The sequence below is a fragment of the Cygnus olor genome, chromosome 6 (genome assembly GCF_009769625.2).
Source record: "Cygnus olor isolate bCygOlo1 chromosome 6, bCygOlo1.pri.v2, whole genome shotgun sequence".
Lineage (NCBI taxonomy): Eukaryota > Metazoa > Chordata > Aves > Anseriformes > Anatidae > Cygnus > Cygnus olor.
In genome coordinates this window covers 529,831-547,209 of record NC_049174.1, presented here as the reverse complement: position 1 = coordinate 547,209, position 17,379 = coordinate 529,831, and the positions used below count along the sequence as shown (strand labels likewise).

The 17,379-nt window shown below is 38.3% G+C and overlaps 2 protein-coding genes across 2 annotated transcripts; one reads left to right on the top strand and one right to left on the bottom strand.

Annotated features, from left to right (window-relative positions):
- Nucleotides 1–1,133: 1,133 nt before the first annotated feature.
- Nucleotides 1,134–9,889, bottom strand: TYW5 (tRNA-yW synthesizing protein 5). Its single transcript, XM_040562072.1, has 8 exons — nucleotides 9,653–9,889; nucleotides 8,450–8,604; nucleotides 5,652–5,721; nucleotides 4,749–4,793; nucleotides 4,113–4,250; nucleotides 3,422–3,509; nucleotides 2,786–2,902; nucleotides 1,134–1,518 (listed from the first exon to the last, which is right to left on the bottom strand). Exons 1-8 carry the CDS (start codon nucleotides 9,887–9,889, stop codon nucleotides 1,262–1,264), a joined length of 1,107 nt encoding a protein of 368 aa, XP_040418006.1. The 3' UTR covers nucleotides 1,134–1,261.
- Nucleotides 9,888–16,482, top strand: MAIP1 (matrix AAA peptidase interacting protein 1). The gene is made up of 5 exons (XM_040562073.1): nucleotides 9,888–10,232; nucleotides 11,521–11,592; nucleotides 13,294–13,420; nucleotides 14,373–14,523; nucleotides 16,341–16,482. The coding sequence occupies exons 1-5, from the start codon at nucleotides 9,888–9,890 to the stop codon at nucleotides 16,417–16,419; spliced, it is 774 nt and encodes a 257-aa protein (XP_040418007.1). The 3' UTR covers nucleotides 16,420–16,482.
- The last annotated feature ends 897 nt before the right edge of the window (nucleotides 16,483–17,379 follow it).

The window sequence follows — 17,379 nt, the reverse complement described above, 5'->3', positions numbered from 1 at the left end:
TCAATTCATGCCTATTCATTACGATGGCTGGGTGCCTATTCACATGGCAGCACACTATTTTTTACTGTGTTACATTGCCAAGAAGAACAGGTTTGGAGGAAAAATAAGCAGTGTTGCAAGCCCCTGCTCCTCAGGAAAAGTTTTTTTTCTTCTCCAGTGCTTTATTAACACTACATACCTCTGTAGTCTAAGAGCTACAGTTTTTAAGATAAAACAAAACAAAAAAAAACCCTGCTGGAACTAGCAGACTGACCTAAATGTTAGGTAAATACTGCATTTCCCAAACAGCATGGTAACAGATTTCAAAGGGACAAGCAAAACCTTTTTTTGTGAAATACCCATCTTCATTTTACAAGGCTTCTGTAAGCACCACAGGCTGCGAAAAAGTAACCACCTACAAAAGATGCAATGCAACCTCCTTTCATATGTTAACATAATGCATCTCAGATACTGCTCCCAACAGACTCTACATCTACTTCAGTATTATGATCCTCATTTCAGATTCTCCTGCTGAAGGTTAATGGATTTCCGGGCATGTTATTTGCAAGTATTTTACAGCTGCAGAAACAGAAGCACTGCCTGAGTGCACTGGGGCAGTGACTATGGTTGCAGCAAACAAGGTTTCCTGCACAATACCTTATTCAGCTAGCAGGAGGTATATTATCTCCTTTGTGTTCAAGCTGCTACAAAATTCCAAACTTAACTTTAAAGGATTAGCTTTGGCTTCCCCTACCATGTCCACTCTCTGCTCCCTCTTGTGGTGAATGAGAGAGTGTGTGAAACTCCCCACACCTCCAGGCCATTACTCAAAAAGAAACCATGGCCATTACCACCAGTGGTTCTCTTAGACCTCCATAGAAATCTGTCGCTTTACTAAAACTTTAGTGTGAACAAGAGCATTCAGGAAGATGTATCATTACTTCTAAGCATACACTTTGTCAGCTCCATCCAGATGCCAAAACTTTTCATTCAGAGAAGTTTAAGTAAATAACTTCAAAAAAGCAGATTTAAAAGTGCAGGCACTACAGATGTATGCCTCATTGCAGAAAAGATTGTCTCCCAGTCAAGCACATTGTGCACATCACATGAGGAAAACAAAACCAAGAAAAAAAATCTACAAGGTAGATGTTTATATATAATAAAGTTTATCAACATTGGTTTTTAGCCTTACAGGAAGTTTATTCATGTACACATGGCCAGTTTCTGTATTAACATATGGTTCTCTGCTTTCACAGGAGCTTGCAACTTACAATGTGTTATTTTAACCATAATCATTCCTATAGGCTTTTTCTTGGATCCGTGACACCATTCTTCGAGCATAGAAATCCCTGTATTCCTCAGGTAGTTCTTCAAGTGTTTTCAAGGCCCTGTCCAAGATCTGTATAGCTCTAGAGGCTGCTGTGGGATCTTTATTTCCGTAAGTGTCACTCTTATCATAGCACTCAGCAGGAAGGTGCTTCCAAAAGACATTCACTGCCACTCCAAATTCCTCAGAAATTACATTGTGGAACCACATAGCTGCAGAAAGAAAATGTCTACAATGAAGATTGCCATCTAAAACTTCCCTGTGACTCATGACAAGTGCCAGAATCACCGAAACTAAATCTAGTTGAGGAAAAGCCTCAACTACTGTGTTTTATTTATGGATACTCTTCCATAAATCTCCAAGTATATGACACTGTACCAAATTAACAAACATTTTCAAGACATTTTCATCCATCCACAGTTTCAGGCAAACAATTACTGAAGTAAAGAAATATTCAAACAAGTGGTAAATGTGTAGGACGAAAGTAAGGCATCTTCCTTGTTCACCTCACCCGTCTCTACTCTGCATTCAGATATCTGTTTTCACAGAATCAGTCCCTAATCTTGCACAGATTGTCCAAACATTAATGCAAACTACTGGTGTCAGACAAATCACCCATGCAAGTTACTAATCTCTGGATAGTAAAGTCATGGGAGCTTTTCCTTTGAATCATAGGTGTGGTTAAAGATACAAAGACACTTATATTTTGCCTCACCTAGTATAGTTCCAGGATAAATTTAATGTTATATCTATCTTTCATCGATTTTAAGCTAAAAGACAGAATGTTGTGCTTATTGCAGCTTAATCTCCTGATGTCTAAGACATCAGAAAAGTTTATTCTGAGAAATGAACCAAGAAGTTTGTCAGATTAGCAAGTGGCGCTGCATCTATCATCTCCATAATAGCCACATCACTTCTTAAAGATTTCCTTTTTTCAGTGTTAAATATCCCAGAACACTAACAAAGCTAGCACAGTTCTCTAAACTTAAAAATCCCTATACTCGCCAGTAGTTTTTAGAGTACTGAGTGCATCTAAGTTTAGAACAGCACACCTATTGACAAAGATAAATGAGTACCTGTATTGCATAGAAGAGCATATCTGTGAACAATAGATATACCTTTAACTGCAATAACAAGATTTATTCCAAAGGAAAGAAACACAAATGGCAAGCTCAGAATTAAGTAACCTGGAAGGTACTAACAAGTCACATGCCTCACAGTTTCTAAGTGAGGGAAGAACAGAAATGGCACTCGACTGAAATTCTGTCATTAGAAAACTCAGATCGCACAAGTAATTTATCTTTTGTTAGGCCAATTAATACAGTTGGAAAAAAAATAGACAAATTTTGACAAAATCTTTAGATGCTCCTACTTATGACACAGAAGTGCTTTAGTAATGCCACCCCTAGAAATGAGAAGTTGCAAATTGCAAATAAAGCTGTTTAAAAACACAACACAGTCAGGAACTATGTTACATACCTGGAATAAATAACACATCTCCTGCTTCTAGGTAACACTCATAGCGCTTGGCTTTCACAAAAAGTGGGTATTTCTTGAAGTCTGGGTTATCAACATCCAGCACCTCTGATTTAGTACCTAGGAAAGTTTTCAAAAGTAATGAATAGACAGTACGACTCTTCCAAACAGTAACAAAGCATTTACACACTGCTGGAAATGGCAGTTCTTGAATACAGTTTAATATTGGGTTATTGTTCTTTAACTCCTCTAAAAATCTGGCAAATCTGATGGCACTCCTCATTTACTGAAGAGGCATTCTCCTGTTGTCTGTTTCTCCTATAACCACACCCTTATTAACACTGAAAGACATTTCCTCTGACATTTAAAATGTCATTTTAAATCTGGATAGAGCACTGAACTCCACAGTTAGGTGGAGAAGACAGAACCAGGTAAAGCTTCAGTGCTCATTTTCAAGTTTCCTAGCTTGCCCCACTACAATTCTTAGCTTTGATTAAAGCAAACTGCATCAGAGTTAAGGGACCAAATCACTTTTTACGTCAAGTTGTTGGTGATTTTTTTCCTATAGTGCAACACTTTTAAACCGGAAAGCCAACTATGATCACCAAAGTCCAAATGAGATGTACACGGCATACATACCTGATAAATATAAATATGGTACATCTTGAGGACTATACAAAACAACTCGTTTTCTCCCTGTTACTTGGATTAATAAGTTATCCATTACCTGAAATGTGCATAGTAAAGAAGATGTCAGCCAAAAATTAAGAATGAATACATAGTCTGCAAATAATCTAAAACAGCATCAATATAAAAAAGGGCATTAAAACCATCATATGTTAAGAATTAGCTTCCACATATAGTTAATCCAAAAAAAACTCAAGAATGAGAGTTACTTTTTCTCTTAGCTGTGCATTCTTCACAAATACTCTATTTGGAAAAAAAAAATACTTTCCAAAGCTTTACTTTTTTCCTTGTATAGGGATCAAGTTTTTATATCTTAAAACAAACTTACTATGCTTTGGATTACATAAACCAGCAAAATATATTTGGATTTTTTCCAGTATTAAAAGAATTTTCCTCCTACTAACAATGCAAAAAACACCTATTTTTCTTATAAATATTTATTCAGAATTGTGCTGTATAATGTTAGAAGACGTTTGTTATTTGGAGCCTACCACACCGAAGTAACAGACTGCCCAAATCATCGTACAATTACCAATGAGACGTTTTTCATTAAACAGATCTTTGTCAACAGGAACTTGTAACTTCGTATCTCAATCCCTCAACATCATCTGCAAATTTTTATGCTAATCACATTATTACCTACATCATAATGGGTCCATAGCTGTAATCCTGCTGAGCTGATGCGGAATACACTAGAGAAGAACTGTTCCTTATCAAAATACTCTGGAATCTGAACATCATCTGCCAAAACAGGAAACTGCTTTCTGATATCTGCAACATCCTAAATCAAAAAGGACATAGAAGGAGAATTACTGTGCACACTAAAATAGGAGAGCACCTTAATATCATTTTCCATCATAGCGAACACAGGGCTAAAACATCAGCATTAGCAAATAACTGAAAATAATAATGCTTTTCATTCTTTCAGTGCTGACTTGGTCACCAGTATTAATAAAAATCAGAGAGCTGCTTTCAACCATCACTGCTAAAAATCACACCGAAGAAGTGACTATCAGAAATCCTTTTATATTAGCTTACAACAGCTAGAGAATAGAACATGAAGGCTGTACTCTGGTGATCAGCTAAACTCTCATAACAACAACTTTTTGGACACTTAGGTTTAAATATTCTGACCTAAATCCAGGCAGATTCCTAACCCAAGTGGTAATAAATAAATTTTATGCCTGTACTACACAGACAGTAGATGACAACAGACTTTTAAAGAATATTCCTAAACTGCTACTTCACAATATTAGAACTGCAATCTCAAGTAACTCACCTTCCTAGCATCTTCACCCACTGATCGCAAGTAGTACTTTTCATCCTGTAGATAATACAGAAAGAGAATTGTTTTGGTTTTAATATGAATTACAAATACACTTAAAGATTTACATTTTTTCATTAATCTAATTTGAGGTTTTATTAAAATATGATACAAATAGATGACATTCACAAACTCAGCTTTGTTATACTGCCTTCACTCTACTGCTCCCTGCTGTTCATCTCAAGAAATGGGAAACGTCTATAGAGTAGAAGTGGGAGACTTGTCAGCTGCATAAGCACTGCGTTTAATGTATTCAAAGCAAATGCAAATTATAACTTAAATTCCTCGTAATGCTGATGCAGTAAAGCTCTTTCAGTTGGCTTCAAATCTTACAGCATCCTATTTAGCATACAAGGTGAAAAGCATGTTTGGTTTCAGAATGGTTTGCTTGCTAATTAGTTACCTAAAAAATCCATACTTCGAACATCACTGCATAAAGATTGCCTCAAGTTTGCTACTCAAAAGTTATGTTACAATAAATCTGTATTTGCAATTTGATAGCAGATGTAATCAAACTCTAAAATATCTTCATGACTTTTTAATTACAAAACACCTGAATTATACACTTATTTTAAAGCAAGGTTTGATTTCTTAATTTGTGCTGGAACTTTTTCTCATGTAAACAGCTTTTGATAACAAAAACAGGATCATTGAAGTTAATCACACTGTAAACACGCAAAACTATTTCCGAGAAGTTATTTTTCCTCAAGTTTTTCCCTTGGCTCCAAGCCACACAAACCAGTTAAATCAAAGATCAAGTGCTTTAGTGCAGCAAGACTTAAAATTAGAATTCTTTTTTTTTTCCCTCCATATACTGGCAAAACTTAATAGAAGAAGCTATGACACTAAGGAAGTTACCTCAGAAAGAAAGTACTCCTTGTGTTTGACTTCAGCTGCTCTTTGTACAAATTCATTAAAAGGCAGAGTTCTGAAATACAAATATTCAAATTCATACCGTGAATCAATGCAACAACACATGGTCTAAATTGTGGGTTTAAAATGATAAGCTCTCCTACCATATCTATTCTAACAGAAGATGCAATATGCTTTTTAAAATTTTATTTATTTAACATGGTGACTAAGTGTTTGCAGTGAATGTTGAAGGTAGAACTAAACCAGAAATCCTGTGCTACAAATCTTTCTGCTTTAGTAAATTGCCATACTATAGATCCAAACAGAATCATGTAATTGTTGAGCCTGGAAGGAATCTCTGGAAATATTTCAACATCAAATTAGGTTTTTCATTATCTCCAAGGATGGAGATGTGCCTAAAAATACTTAGACAATTTCTCTTACAGTATGTCATTTTTCTGCTCATTTGCAGTGCATTTCTGCAAATCTGTAGAAAACTTCAGCATCAAAAACACTACAGCTGGGCTAAAGGGGAGCTACTGTGTCCCAAACAGTTTTAGGTATATAAATAGAATCTAAACTTCAAGAGTTTTTTTAGAAGTAAAAACAGAACTATCAGAAGAAGTAGAGGAAAAAACTGTGGGTGATATACATGTTTACTTATGCATACATATACATATGCATTTTCTGCCATGAATTTATTTATGAGCAGATAAATATTGCCATTTGTAGAACTATGAAATTTATTCCTGTTTTCTGAACGTATCTGTACAGCTATATTTGCTACCTCAGCTGGGGAGAAGACAGGACTTTTAGTATTTTTGATGATTTCTTTAGAGATTTCTTGGAATTTATTAAACATTACTTCAGAATATTTAAAAAAACACCAGGCATTACAGCTCATCCCTCTGAAATCAGCATTACTGTTACATATTTACATAAATAATAGCAATTTTTCCATAAGGGCTACAGATTCTGTCCTTTGATGATGTTGATGGCTGGGTAGTAAACCAAACACATGAAGTAATACAATTGTTATGAATGTTGTGAATTCAATGTTATGTTCACTGAAGTTACTATCTCACGTTAAGTGCCACTGAATAACAACTACATTACATATAAATGTCAAGTCTCAGAGCAACCACCAGTTGCCTAGGATTAAGGAAAGACTCTCCTCAAGCAAGATTGCTCATGATCCTCTACTTATACCTTCCACCAGAATACAACCTGCATCTCACAGTACTTAGACCAATTCTCTAAACACTTTAAGCCTGTTTACAGTAATCAAATCCAAAAACCACTTAAGTCAACAAGAAAAAAATAACAAAGTAAACCCCTCTGACTTCAGCTGAACAATTATATCCTGCCCATTTACATTTTTACTGAAGACAAGTGAGAGCACAGCTCCACAACAGATTAAAGTGATGCATGCTGGTACTGCCCTTGCTATTCAAGCTAGTAATTTTATCTCCTATCTGTTCTCCACTAGCAGTTATTTGAGCTAATAGTGAACCTACTCACAAAACTAAAACAACAGAAACACACATTTCTGTACCACAACACAACTGAACAAGTTCCAAAACCAGCACAAAAACAAAACAGGAGCATGCAGTTTACAACAGGACTACAGTTATATTTACTTGCATCACTTTAAAGTCATGGAACCCCGTGCTAAGTCTTCAGTGTTACTCTTCTTTTGGTTCTACTTCTTCTCCCTCTATATTAATATAGGGGGCTTACTATGGAAAGGGTCAAAGCTTCCTGAATTTGTAATGAATTAGGTTAAAGTCATTAATTACTAACACCTGCTATAATGAAGCACCATCAAAGCACCTCCACATGGCTGTCTACAAAACTGCTAGAACTAACACAGCTGATCAACTCACAGTAAGAGATACAACAAGAAACAGAGCAGGGGAAAGGAAATAGTTATTTGGTACAACCTGATTTCAAAGATTCCAAAGTTCATTGTGCAGTGAGCAGAATATAACATGATTAAATGGTATTTTTCCCCTGAACAATGGGTAACACTCATAGGGACTTGTAGCTTGTTACATGTACAGCACATGCTTCCGCCTTCTTAGAAGTTTAAGAAACTGAACACATCCTCTTCCCTCTTCAGAAAAATAAAAAGCAACTAAAATAAAGGCATTTACCCTAGAAGAACAATACAACAAGTGAGATTACGTGAACTCTGAAGACAAGTTTTGTCAGCTATGCAAGAGGAACTTCAAGGGAGATCAAGGGTTTATGTGAGTTTTATCAACATTAAAGAGCTGGTGAAAGAGATATGGTATCCAGTAGCTTGAACATAATGGGAACTGCAAAGGCTAACTTTAAAAGGAGCTTAATTTAATTACTAACATCCCTCTAGAGTGGAATAGCATGTCTGCCACATGCCAGTGTCCAAAGAGGTTCAGATATACAGTGAATCAGAAACTGGCACTATTCAGTAACATTGAAAAGGCACCATACAATTAAAACAGACTAACATATCATCTAATATCAATGCCAAGCTCAAATTTCCTACAGGAATGCTCTGTCAAAATCTCTTTACATTACATTTCTCCATGTCATCGTTTTCAAGGTCCTGCTTGTCACCTTCTTTTACTCAGTATTTATTCATGGCATTGAGATATTTGTGGAGTGAATGGAGGGGGAAATCAAGGACAACACTTGGGTATGCTGTTGAAAGTTTTCACAAACTAGCTTCACATTCTCACCCTCGGCTTGAAACTATGCACTGTATTTCTGGACGTTACAAGTATATGCCTTTAAATACAAAAGATTTTGGATTGAAGTACCTATAAACAAAGTTCTTACTGAGGAAATCCATCTGTGGTACTGCAGAAACATGAATCTTTACTTCTTTAGATCCTTCAGCTTGGCTCAGGTAATCTACTGTCCATTTGGTTGTGCAAGAGCCCAGTTCCATTCCTTTCAGCACTACTGGCTTTCTCTAAGGAAGAAAAAAACAAACAAAAAAGGAAACAAAGGATGATTGCATCCAGTGGGAAAAAACAAACAAACAAACAAAAGTAATTTTAACACTAAATATATGCAAACAACTCGATTGAATATCAGGATCTGCTACACAGTCACAACTATTCACAACTGAACAATGTGAATTAGAATGCTGAGTGTTGAAACAAGAGGCAGGAGGTCACGGAACTGCTTACGTATTTACTATATCCTCTTCCCTAGCAGGATAAGGAAGAACATGGAGAGGCAAAGACAATTTTAACATTTGTTGTATTCTAGGGCCATTGACGAATCTAGCTAGGCTAAGGAACAGTTGCAGTCATTCTAGCCTCAGCTAAGCAAAAAATAACTAAGAGACCATAGATTTGTGGTATAGGCTGTGAGCTATACTGGTGGTGTATGTCTTCAGAGAGCAGCTCTTTCCACCTGTGTTAAGCAGGATTGATCAAATGTACACACACGCACAAAAGCAGCCTAATAGAAAGACTTTCAATTGGGATCTCAAAGAAAGAACAAGGAAGCAATGGTGACAAAGGAACAAAAAGCAATCTTTTTTTTATTTTTTTCTTTTAATCACTGTTAAATAAAATTAAGTCACCAATCACATGCCAGAGCTTTTCAGCAATTTGGAAGGAATTTGCCTCTAGAAATTCCTTGCTCCTAAACTTACGTTCATTTTAATGGATCATGATGTAAAAAATTATCTTTAGTACCAGGCTTCTAACCCAAACTATTTCCGTTCCTCTAGTGAAGGGAACATCCCATCTCCAACTAATTGCTTTGGAAAGCAGATTTATTTCTCCGTAAGTAGCATATGTTACTTGTGAAGCCATACACCTCCCCAAGGCAGATGGCACCTCCGGTCAGTCTTTAAGTGAAACACCTGCGGCCACACTCCGCTTGCAACCAGCCCCCTATACAGAGACTGAACCAAGACTTCCCCCAGCAGCTGCGAAAGAGGAGGCCGCGTACAAAAAGCCGAACCCTGACCTGGGCCCCTCTCTGGGAGGGCTGCGGGGCCGTACCTGGGGGTAGACGTCCTGCAGAAAGCGCTGCCGGCCCACACCACCCAGGCTAGGCACCGCCACCGCCTTCTGCCCCCGCTGCGCCATGCTCGCCGCTGGTCCGGTGCTCGCCGGTCCCCCCGGCAAGGGGCGCCCAGAGCGCAGCGCGGCGGCGGAACCGGGGGAGCCGCCTCTGTTTCCCGCTGAGCGCACGGAACGGCCGCGCTGAGGGACGGGCGGGGGCACGGCCGCCGCCATGATGGCGCTGCGCCGGGTGGTCGGGCCCAGTCGCTGGCTGGGGCGGGCGCCCGTGGCTCCGGGGGCGGCCTGGGCCCCGCCGGTCGCCTCCGCCGCCTCGGCCCTGGTCCCAGCCTGGAACTGGGTCCGCTGCCCGGCGGGGCCCCGGCCGCTCGGGTCCGCCGCCCGCTTCGCCAGCACACAGGGGCGTGGGCCAGAGGCCGAGGGGCCGCGGCGGCGGGTGGTGGTGGTGCGGATCACCAGCCCGCTGGCTTGGCTGCGCACCCGCTGTTACTACCTGCTCATCCGCCTCTACTTCGACCCCGAATTCAGCGTCGAGGAGTTCACGCGGGGCGCCAAGCAGGTGAGGGGGCGGGCGGGCTGCTGGGAGCCCCTTGTCTTGTGTGGGGGGCGCCCGTCATTAGAAGAGCCCCAAAAAACGGTGGCAGCCGCGCAGTGAGGAGAGTCTGAGGAGAGCCCCGCAACGATCTCTGCCTTTTGGCCTGCGTCGGTGCCCGCCGGCTGCCGGCGGTGCCCTGATGCCTTGCAGCTCACCTGTCAGGTATAGGCGGCTTTCTGCCTGTGTCCTGAAGTGCCTCACGGCTGGGGGAAGCCAGAATGGCCAGAGGCGTGGGTTTTCTCCCTCATCTGAGGGAGAGTTTGCAGGGTTTTGTTTTATTTCTCTAGATCCCAAAGTCATATATTCTACTATCCTATGAAGTAGTATAAAGAAAATCATTTTTTAATATTTTAGGGACTTTATATTTATTATAAACATAAATATATATGTTATTTTAGCTGTTTTTCTTGTAAAATTATGAAGGTTAGGCGGTTGTAGAATTGTTTCATATATCTGCTTCTCCAAGATTATGAACCTAACAACCACTGTCAACAAAATGAGTCAGTTCTCAAAGCTAGTCATGGAAAACTAGTACTGCTAGCAGTGAAATTTAAGTTATTGTATTTGATTAAAGAAGAAACAAAAAACAGATGAGGACAATGTTAATATGTTTGAGACCTTTAAAAAAAAAAAAACACATTAGTTGCAGTGTGTGGAGACCTATCTGTTTTACTTTGCCCTGTTCTTGTTTATTTTTACTTTAAGGCCTTAAACATGCTGTCAGCATTTAACAAGCACAATATTTGCACACACAGAGGTGTTGTAGGTAATTATACCTACAGAATTGAGGAAAAAGGGACGTTGTGTTCCTCCGAGGTTTAGGGACTAGACAAGACTTATAAATTTATTTTCTTTTTAGATCTGAGCTTCTGTTTTGACTGACACTGGACTAAGAAAAGGTACAGGTTAGGGAGGAGAATATTTACAGGGAAAGACACAGTGTTCGAATTACCAGAAGAAAGAAAGAATAAAAACAATTCATAGGTTACTGCAGTTTTTTTTAAGGCATTCATTTGCCTGCAGAAAGTTTCATGCTCTAAATAAGGTGGAAAAGAAACCTTATGTTTTTATCAGCTAATAGAATAACATTTTTTTTAAAGCTGGAGGGGTCCCATATCAATGTTGACATACTCTGCAAGCAATGAAGTCTTAAATCATGGAATATTTAGGTAGCCTGTCCTATAATGATGGATTTGTCTGAAAAAATAAGCTAATCTAAAATTCATGTATTATGTATCTCTTTTTTTTGTAGGCCTTTTCTGTTGTTTCACAGCTGCTGTCTCAGCGTAAACTTGATCTGCTAGATGGACTTGTGTCAGCAGAGGTAAGTGCTTCCCATCTCTAGTTCTGCCAGTTGATATTTTCCATTATGAAGCAATATGTATTCAGCCTGTCAGTATCTACAAGCACTGCCAGTTCGGTTTAATTGGGGAAAAACAGCATAACATTGAATAGGGTGATTGTCTTGCAGCTTTTTGTTTAATTTCAAGCCATGAAAATTAATTTAGAGTTACTGTATAGGAAAATAATAATAATAATGTCCTTGCCACTAAGCATAGGGACCAATTGCCAAAAAGATTGCTGGTGTACCAGAAGGGATTTGAAAGTTGGTGGATTTGCATACCCCTGTTGGTGTAAGCAGATAGCTGAAACTTTCAGTGTGTGCACCAGAATTCAGATGAAGGAACTAATTTGTGTTCTTCATTGCTGCCCCAATACATTCCCACCACAGGCATATCATACAGCCAGTTCTTGGTCTCAGCTGGGAGGCCTCAGTCTTTTGTCATGGTCGCAGGGACATGACTGACCTGGCTAGTTAAATAAGTGTTGTCTGTGTTCTATATCTTTGTGAATTCTTAATTGCTGAAGTTCTCTTGGCCTTCCCAGAGGACAGAGGTAGCAGATGCATCAGGTTCAAGTGGAGAATATGCCTCAGGTCTGTGTCTGCCCTGTTAATGGATGTCAGCTTGGCCTGTCCTATTGGCACTCATGCCTTTGCAACAAAAATTTTGTCACCGTTCTAGTACATCCCCACTGGACAATCTAACCTCCTCTTTAAGCAGAGATAGGAATAAAATGTGAGTAATAATAATAAAATAGTTGTTTTGAAAGAGCATCTCCTCTTCCTCTGCTCGCCTTAAATTCTTCAGGTGATTAGGGATAATATTGCTCCAGAGACTCATAATGTGTGCAGTGGCTGAAGCTCTGATACGACACTACTTCATTACTTTGTCCAGTGGAATTTATACCTACCATGCACTAGAAGCCAGTGTCTTCTAGTGAAGATGCCTCTTGCTTCCACATGACCTCTGGACTTGCCTATTTTTCCAAAGGGGCAATTCAAGTTAGGATTAAAAACTGAATACAGGTTAAAAACGTGCTGCGTGGCTTCATCCTTCTTGGTGATGCTTCTGTTCAAGTAGTGCACCACACCCTTTCTACTTAACACAGTTGTGTAGATCTTAGGATGCTCAAATACTATGGCTGTGAATGTGATGTGCAACTTAAGTCCTAGAGGAATGGTTTTCCAGTCTTTTCTGATTGGCAAATGTCTAAACATTTTCCAGTGGGAATGTGGATCCTGAAATGGCAAAGATAAACTTAGTGGTAATGGAACAGATTTACAAAGAAATTTGTGAGAACTGAGAAATGATTGAATCAAAAGCTAAAGAATGTCCCATATAGAGAAGTCAGCAGTGCGAAGGCAGAGTGTAAGTATGATTGTGGAAGTAAACTTAACTGGTGTTTTCTGGATTTACATGCATTGCTTTGAAACTTCTGTTTTGACAATATCTTTTCTAATCATTTTTTAAAATATTCTCATTGGTTTGAGTATTAAATGAATCTTGTTTAATATTGTTAATTATGGCTTGGGAGAGCCTGGTGCTTTTTCACTTCCCATGTTGTATGTTATACAATGTTATACAAATGCTATAGCAATAGGTTTCATTTTATTAACTGTAGTAGATAAGGTTGCTACTCCAATTTCCTAGTGGAAAAATTAAGTGAGATTTTCTGAATTTAGGTACTTCAGGTGCTGAATGAAAAGATTTCCTTACTCTCTGACAACCACAGGGATGCTTTAGCAGCTGACATTGATGCAATCATGTACACGACAGAAGGAGATATTCGCATTTACTACGATGATGATGGTATGTTTATAATTCTAAAACGTCTCAGCAATGGGCAGTCTTTTTCCTGGTTTTGCTCACAGCAGGCATTCTCTTTACAGCAGTGTTTTTGAATTCTTCTCATTCCTTGTTCTTCTGTTTATAGTTCATCTGTATATATAGTTTTCTGATTTCCTTTTAAACCAGAACCTGAGATGTTGTTAGTAAGTTACTATTTGTTACTGAGGTACTGTTTTGACTTCTGTAGGTTTTGCTTGTTCCTCTTAACTAATTTCAAGTTTAGTTTTCAGTTCTTAATCTGAAACCACTCAGACAAATTATTCTACTATATACAGAAAGCTGGTTGCTTCAGCAGTGAAAATATATCTTCCAGGAATAATAATGAAGTCTAGATAAATAATTTTTTCTCTCTTCATATCTATTCTGCTTTTGTGGAATGCACTTATAGGGCATTGATTTTCTTTATTTAAAGTGATGAGTTCAAACAAGTTTCTCTTGTTTACATGCCAGTATTACATGTTTAGTTCTGTCAGGCACAGTTGAGGTGGTTCATAGTCTACCCATGGGTCTTCCAATAAACGTTTCAAATTCTCAAAGCCAGTGAGCTTTTTTTCCTGCTTTTGGGCATAGAGATTTTTTTCTGCAGTTTACTTCTAAGTATCGATTCCTTTACTCACTCTTGTAGTATCAATCATTGGCTTTGGACGTCATGATAACCTATTTTTTTATACAGTTTTATTGTTTACATTCTCAGGCAAAGCTCATAAATTACATACTTTTCTACTGAGTGTATTTTTATTATTGCTAAACAGCAGGAATATGGTTATAAATGGCTTTATTGTTCATTATTTTGTTACACATTCTTTCTGGCTGAAGTCAGTTACCCTTCCTCAGCCTCGGTAGAATATATGCTACACAGCAAATATTTCTATTTGACCAAAATGACATCTACGTTATGCTTTATTTCCAACAGGCAGAAAGTTTGTTAGTATCCTGATGCGTTTCTGGTATCTGAATGGAGCTAACCTACCTGATGAAGTACCAGGTGAAACCAAAGTTTTCCAAATTGTGTTTGGAGATGAAAGCACAAAAGAAAAAAGGCATCTTTTAACAGCGAACTATGAGTAAGTCTCCTTGCCCCTTGTATGTACATGGGCTAGTTGTATGGAAACTAGTTTGGCAACTGAAAACATTCACACTGTGCCACTGCAGAACTTGGTATGTTTTAGTTTACCTTGTTTCTAAACGAAGCTAGTTCTCATCCAGCTTTGCAGTCCCTATTGTAGGGCCAAACTTTTAAAATACTCTTTAAAGTCATTGTTATTGTCTTGCTTCTGAGTTGGGATTAATAGGAACTCTGTCAGGAGGAGCAATATTTGTAGCACTGTGTGAGTCTTCTGATCCTTTCCTGTGCTGCTTCTGCAGCTTTCAGGAAAAAGGCCAATGTCAGTCCTTGGTTCCCATTTCTTGTAGCACAAGTAACAGCAGTGCAGTCAAGTGAAGCAGTCAAGTGCAGTGCTGTTGACTTATTTCCTGTACAGAAGTCAGCACTTAGCTGAAGTGAGTAGCCTGTGAAAGAGGAAATTATTTAGCCGTATGCTTTCTGCAGAAAGAGCAAAGCAAGCATCACTTGGTGTTCAGGTAATTCATGCCACTCTGATCTAAGCCCTTAAAGCTCATGTTAGTCATGTGGATGTATTGTCATAGGAATTATTATAAATAATGCCTCTGCTAGTGTACTAATGGCAAATAGATGTGGAAATATCTGCACAGTTTGTGAAATGTACTGAAAATAATTCTCAAAAGTTTGAAAAAGTGAGGATTTTTGTGTGAGAAATGCAGTATAATCAGTTACCTCTACACCCATATTTGAAATGGAGTGGCTGTGGGGGTCTAGACGATGAGAAGCTCAAAAAGAAAGGAAATGCTCTGAGGATACCAGCAATTTTTGCATGGATGCATTTTCCTGGATCCATCTGTTACCCGATTTCATCATCTTCTGTACAGTTGGAGGTTTCTGAGGCTACCATTTATCTCAAGAGCCTGACTTTAAGGCCTAAAGTATCTGTTCCTAATCCCCAGCAGAGCAGTCATTGCAAGTAGATAATCCTTCTATCTACTATGCTGACCTAAACTCAAACTAGCAAAGATACCTCAAGCTTTGGAAGCCTACTAATAAGTATTAGTATGTCTGGAGAAGACAGTTTTGAGGAGTGGATTGGCATATAATAGTAAAACAATGATGTTAGAGCACTCTTGTTCACAACATGCATGTTACTTGGGATTGTGAATATTCAGCTTGAGGCTCAGATTTACCGTTAGATGACAAGCAGTCAAAATTGACATGCTTGGGGAAGAAGGCATTAATGACTACAAAAGGAAGATACAAGATCCTTTGAAAATAGGGGTTGAATGTCTTCATTTTCCTGTCAACTGTGGAATTTACTCTTAGGTTCAGTACTATTGCTAGCTGGATCTTTGTGTTTCTGAAAATGTATTACTTTATTAGTATTTAAAGTATAATTCAGTGAAAACGTTTTTTTTTTTAAGGTAGAATGCCTAGCACACAATTTTGCTTTATAATGCAGTTTCCATCTTACTAAATCGAAATCCTTTATTTAGAGATGAGCTGCTACAAAGCTATAATCTTGGCTACTGGTATGAAAGCTGAGTGCTGTTTTGATATCAGGGTCTTTACTGTTGCTGCTTGATCCTGTCTGTGGGACCTGAACCAAAACACTGAAGTCAGTGCACTTTGTTTCTTGCTAAAGAATTAATTTTGATCTTCCATTTTGGGGCATAAGCATCAAAGTCTAAAGAGTTTTCACAGAAATAACATTGAAGTAAAATATTTCTTCATGATTTCTTGTTGCTGTTACTATCTCTTCAGGGATTAAGTAGATTTTAATAACTGTTCACTTAACTGTGTTGCCTTTTCCAGGTTCCAAAGGGAATTTACAGAAGGAGCAAAACCGGACTGGACAATTACACGGATTGAGCATCCAAGGCTATTAGAATAAATACCTTCTACAGTGTCTTTACATTATGACCATTATTAATTATAAATATTCTGATTTAACAAATATCAGACATTTTTGGTGTCTTTTTTGCTCTCCCCCCAAAAGAGAAAAAGAAATTATATATTTAATTTCCCAAAATTTTCTGAAATTTAAGCTACGTTGAAGAATTACAGTAAAGCCTTTTCCCTGGAGCAGGCTGGTACAGGTTTAATTGGTACTATTGCTCATTCAAGGCGCACTTTCCTCATAGATGGCACACTTTCACATGGGCCAGTATCATGGGTATGCTGCCTTATGTTCCGAGAAGAAATGGTACTACTTGAAGATAAACAGCACTTTCATGGCTAATGGCCCTTCTGAGTTATTTTCATGTATTTTTTTTCCCTAGGGATTGTACAGTATGTAACTGAATAATATGCAAGATGAGATAGAGGTAGATGGACTTCTTAAATTGTCTAGCTTCAACAGTTCATTTTGAGGTAATTTTACTATTGAATGAATTTTAGATTAAGAAACTTAGAGCCGTTATTAATGTTTGGTGTAAGACTGGAATAAGAAAAAAAATTTAACAATGCACTGGGAAAATAGATCAGAGTTTTTTGATAATAAAAACAACATTCCTTTCAATTTAGTAACATGCAGACAATTCCAAGTTCAGAGGTTTATGATAGAATTATCGGTCTAAAACCTGAATTTAAGAGGACCTGTCAGTGTAGCTGAATTAAGTCCTCTGTTGTAGATGCTTGTAGAAGAGACGAGCAAATTGTTACAATTGGATGTTGCAAATTACCAATTTCCAAGTTCTCACGTTATCTGTTTGTGGAATGCAATTCCTGGTCTTTATAGCTTGAGATTTTTATATGCAGTTCAACAGGAGTTCATAAATTTTCATATTCCTCATTTCAGCTTTAATGATAAAGCTAACTTTCTACCCAGGCATGTTTTAGAGATTTGTTGAGT

What these genes read in the sequence shown, in the direction of transcription:
- MAIP1 (XM_040562073.1), top strand. Translation starts at nt 9,888, where the DNA reads ATGATGGCGCTGCGCCGGGTGGTCGGGCCCAGTCGCTGGCTGGGGCGG. An exon ending in TCACGCGGGGCGCCAAGCAG is followed by an intron (nt 10,233 to 11,520) that starts GTGAGGGGGCGG and finishes TTTTTTTTGTAG; the next exon opens with GCCTTTTCTGTTGTTTCACA. An exon ending in ATGGACTTGTGTCAGCAGAG is followed by an intron (nt 11,593 to 13,293) that starts GTAAGTGCTTCC and finishes TTCTGAATTTAG; the next exon opens with GTACTTCAGGTGCTGAATGA.
- TYW5 (XM_040562072.1), bottom strand. Translation starts at nt 9,889, where the DNA reads ATGGCGGCGGCCGTGCCCCCGCCCGTCCCTCAGCGCGGCCGTTCCGTG. An exon ending in AGGAGTACTTTCTTTCTGAG is followed by an intron (nt 4,794 to 5,651) that starts GTAACTTCCTTA and finishes TATTATCTACAG; the next exon opens with GATGAAAAGTACTACTTGCG. An exon ending in AGCTATGGACCCATTATGAT is followed by an intron (nt 3,510 to 4,112) that starts GTAGGTAATAAT and finishes TGCACATTTCAG; the next exon opens with GTAATGGATAACTTATTAAT.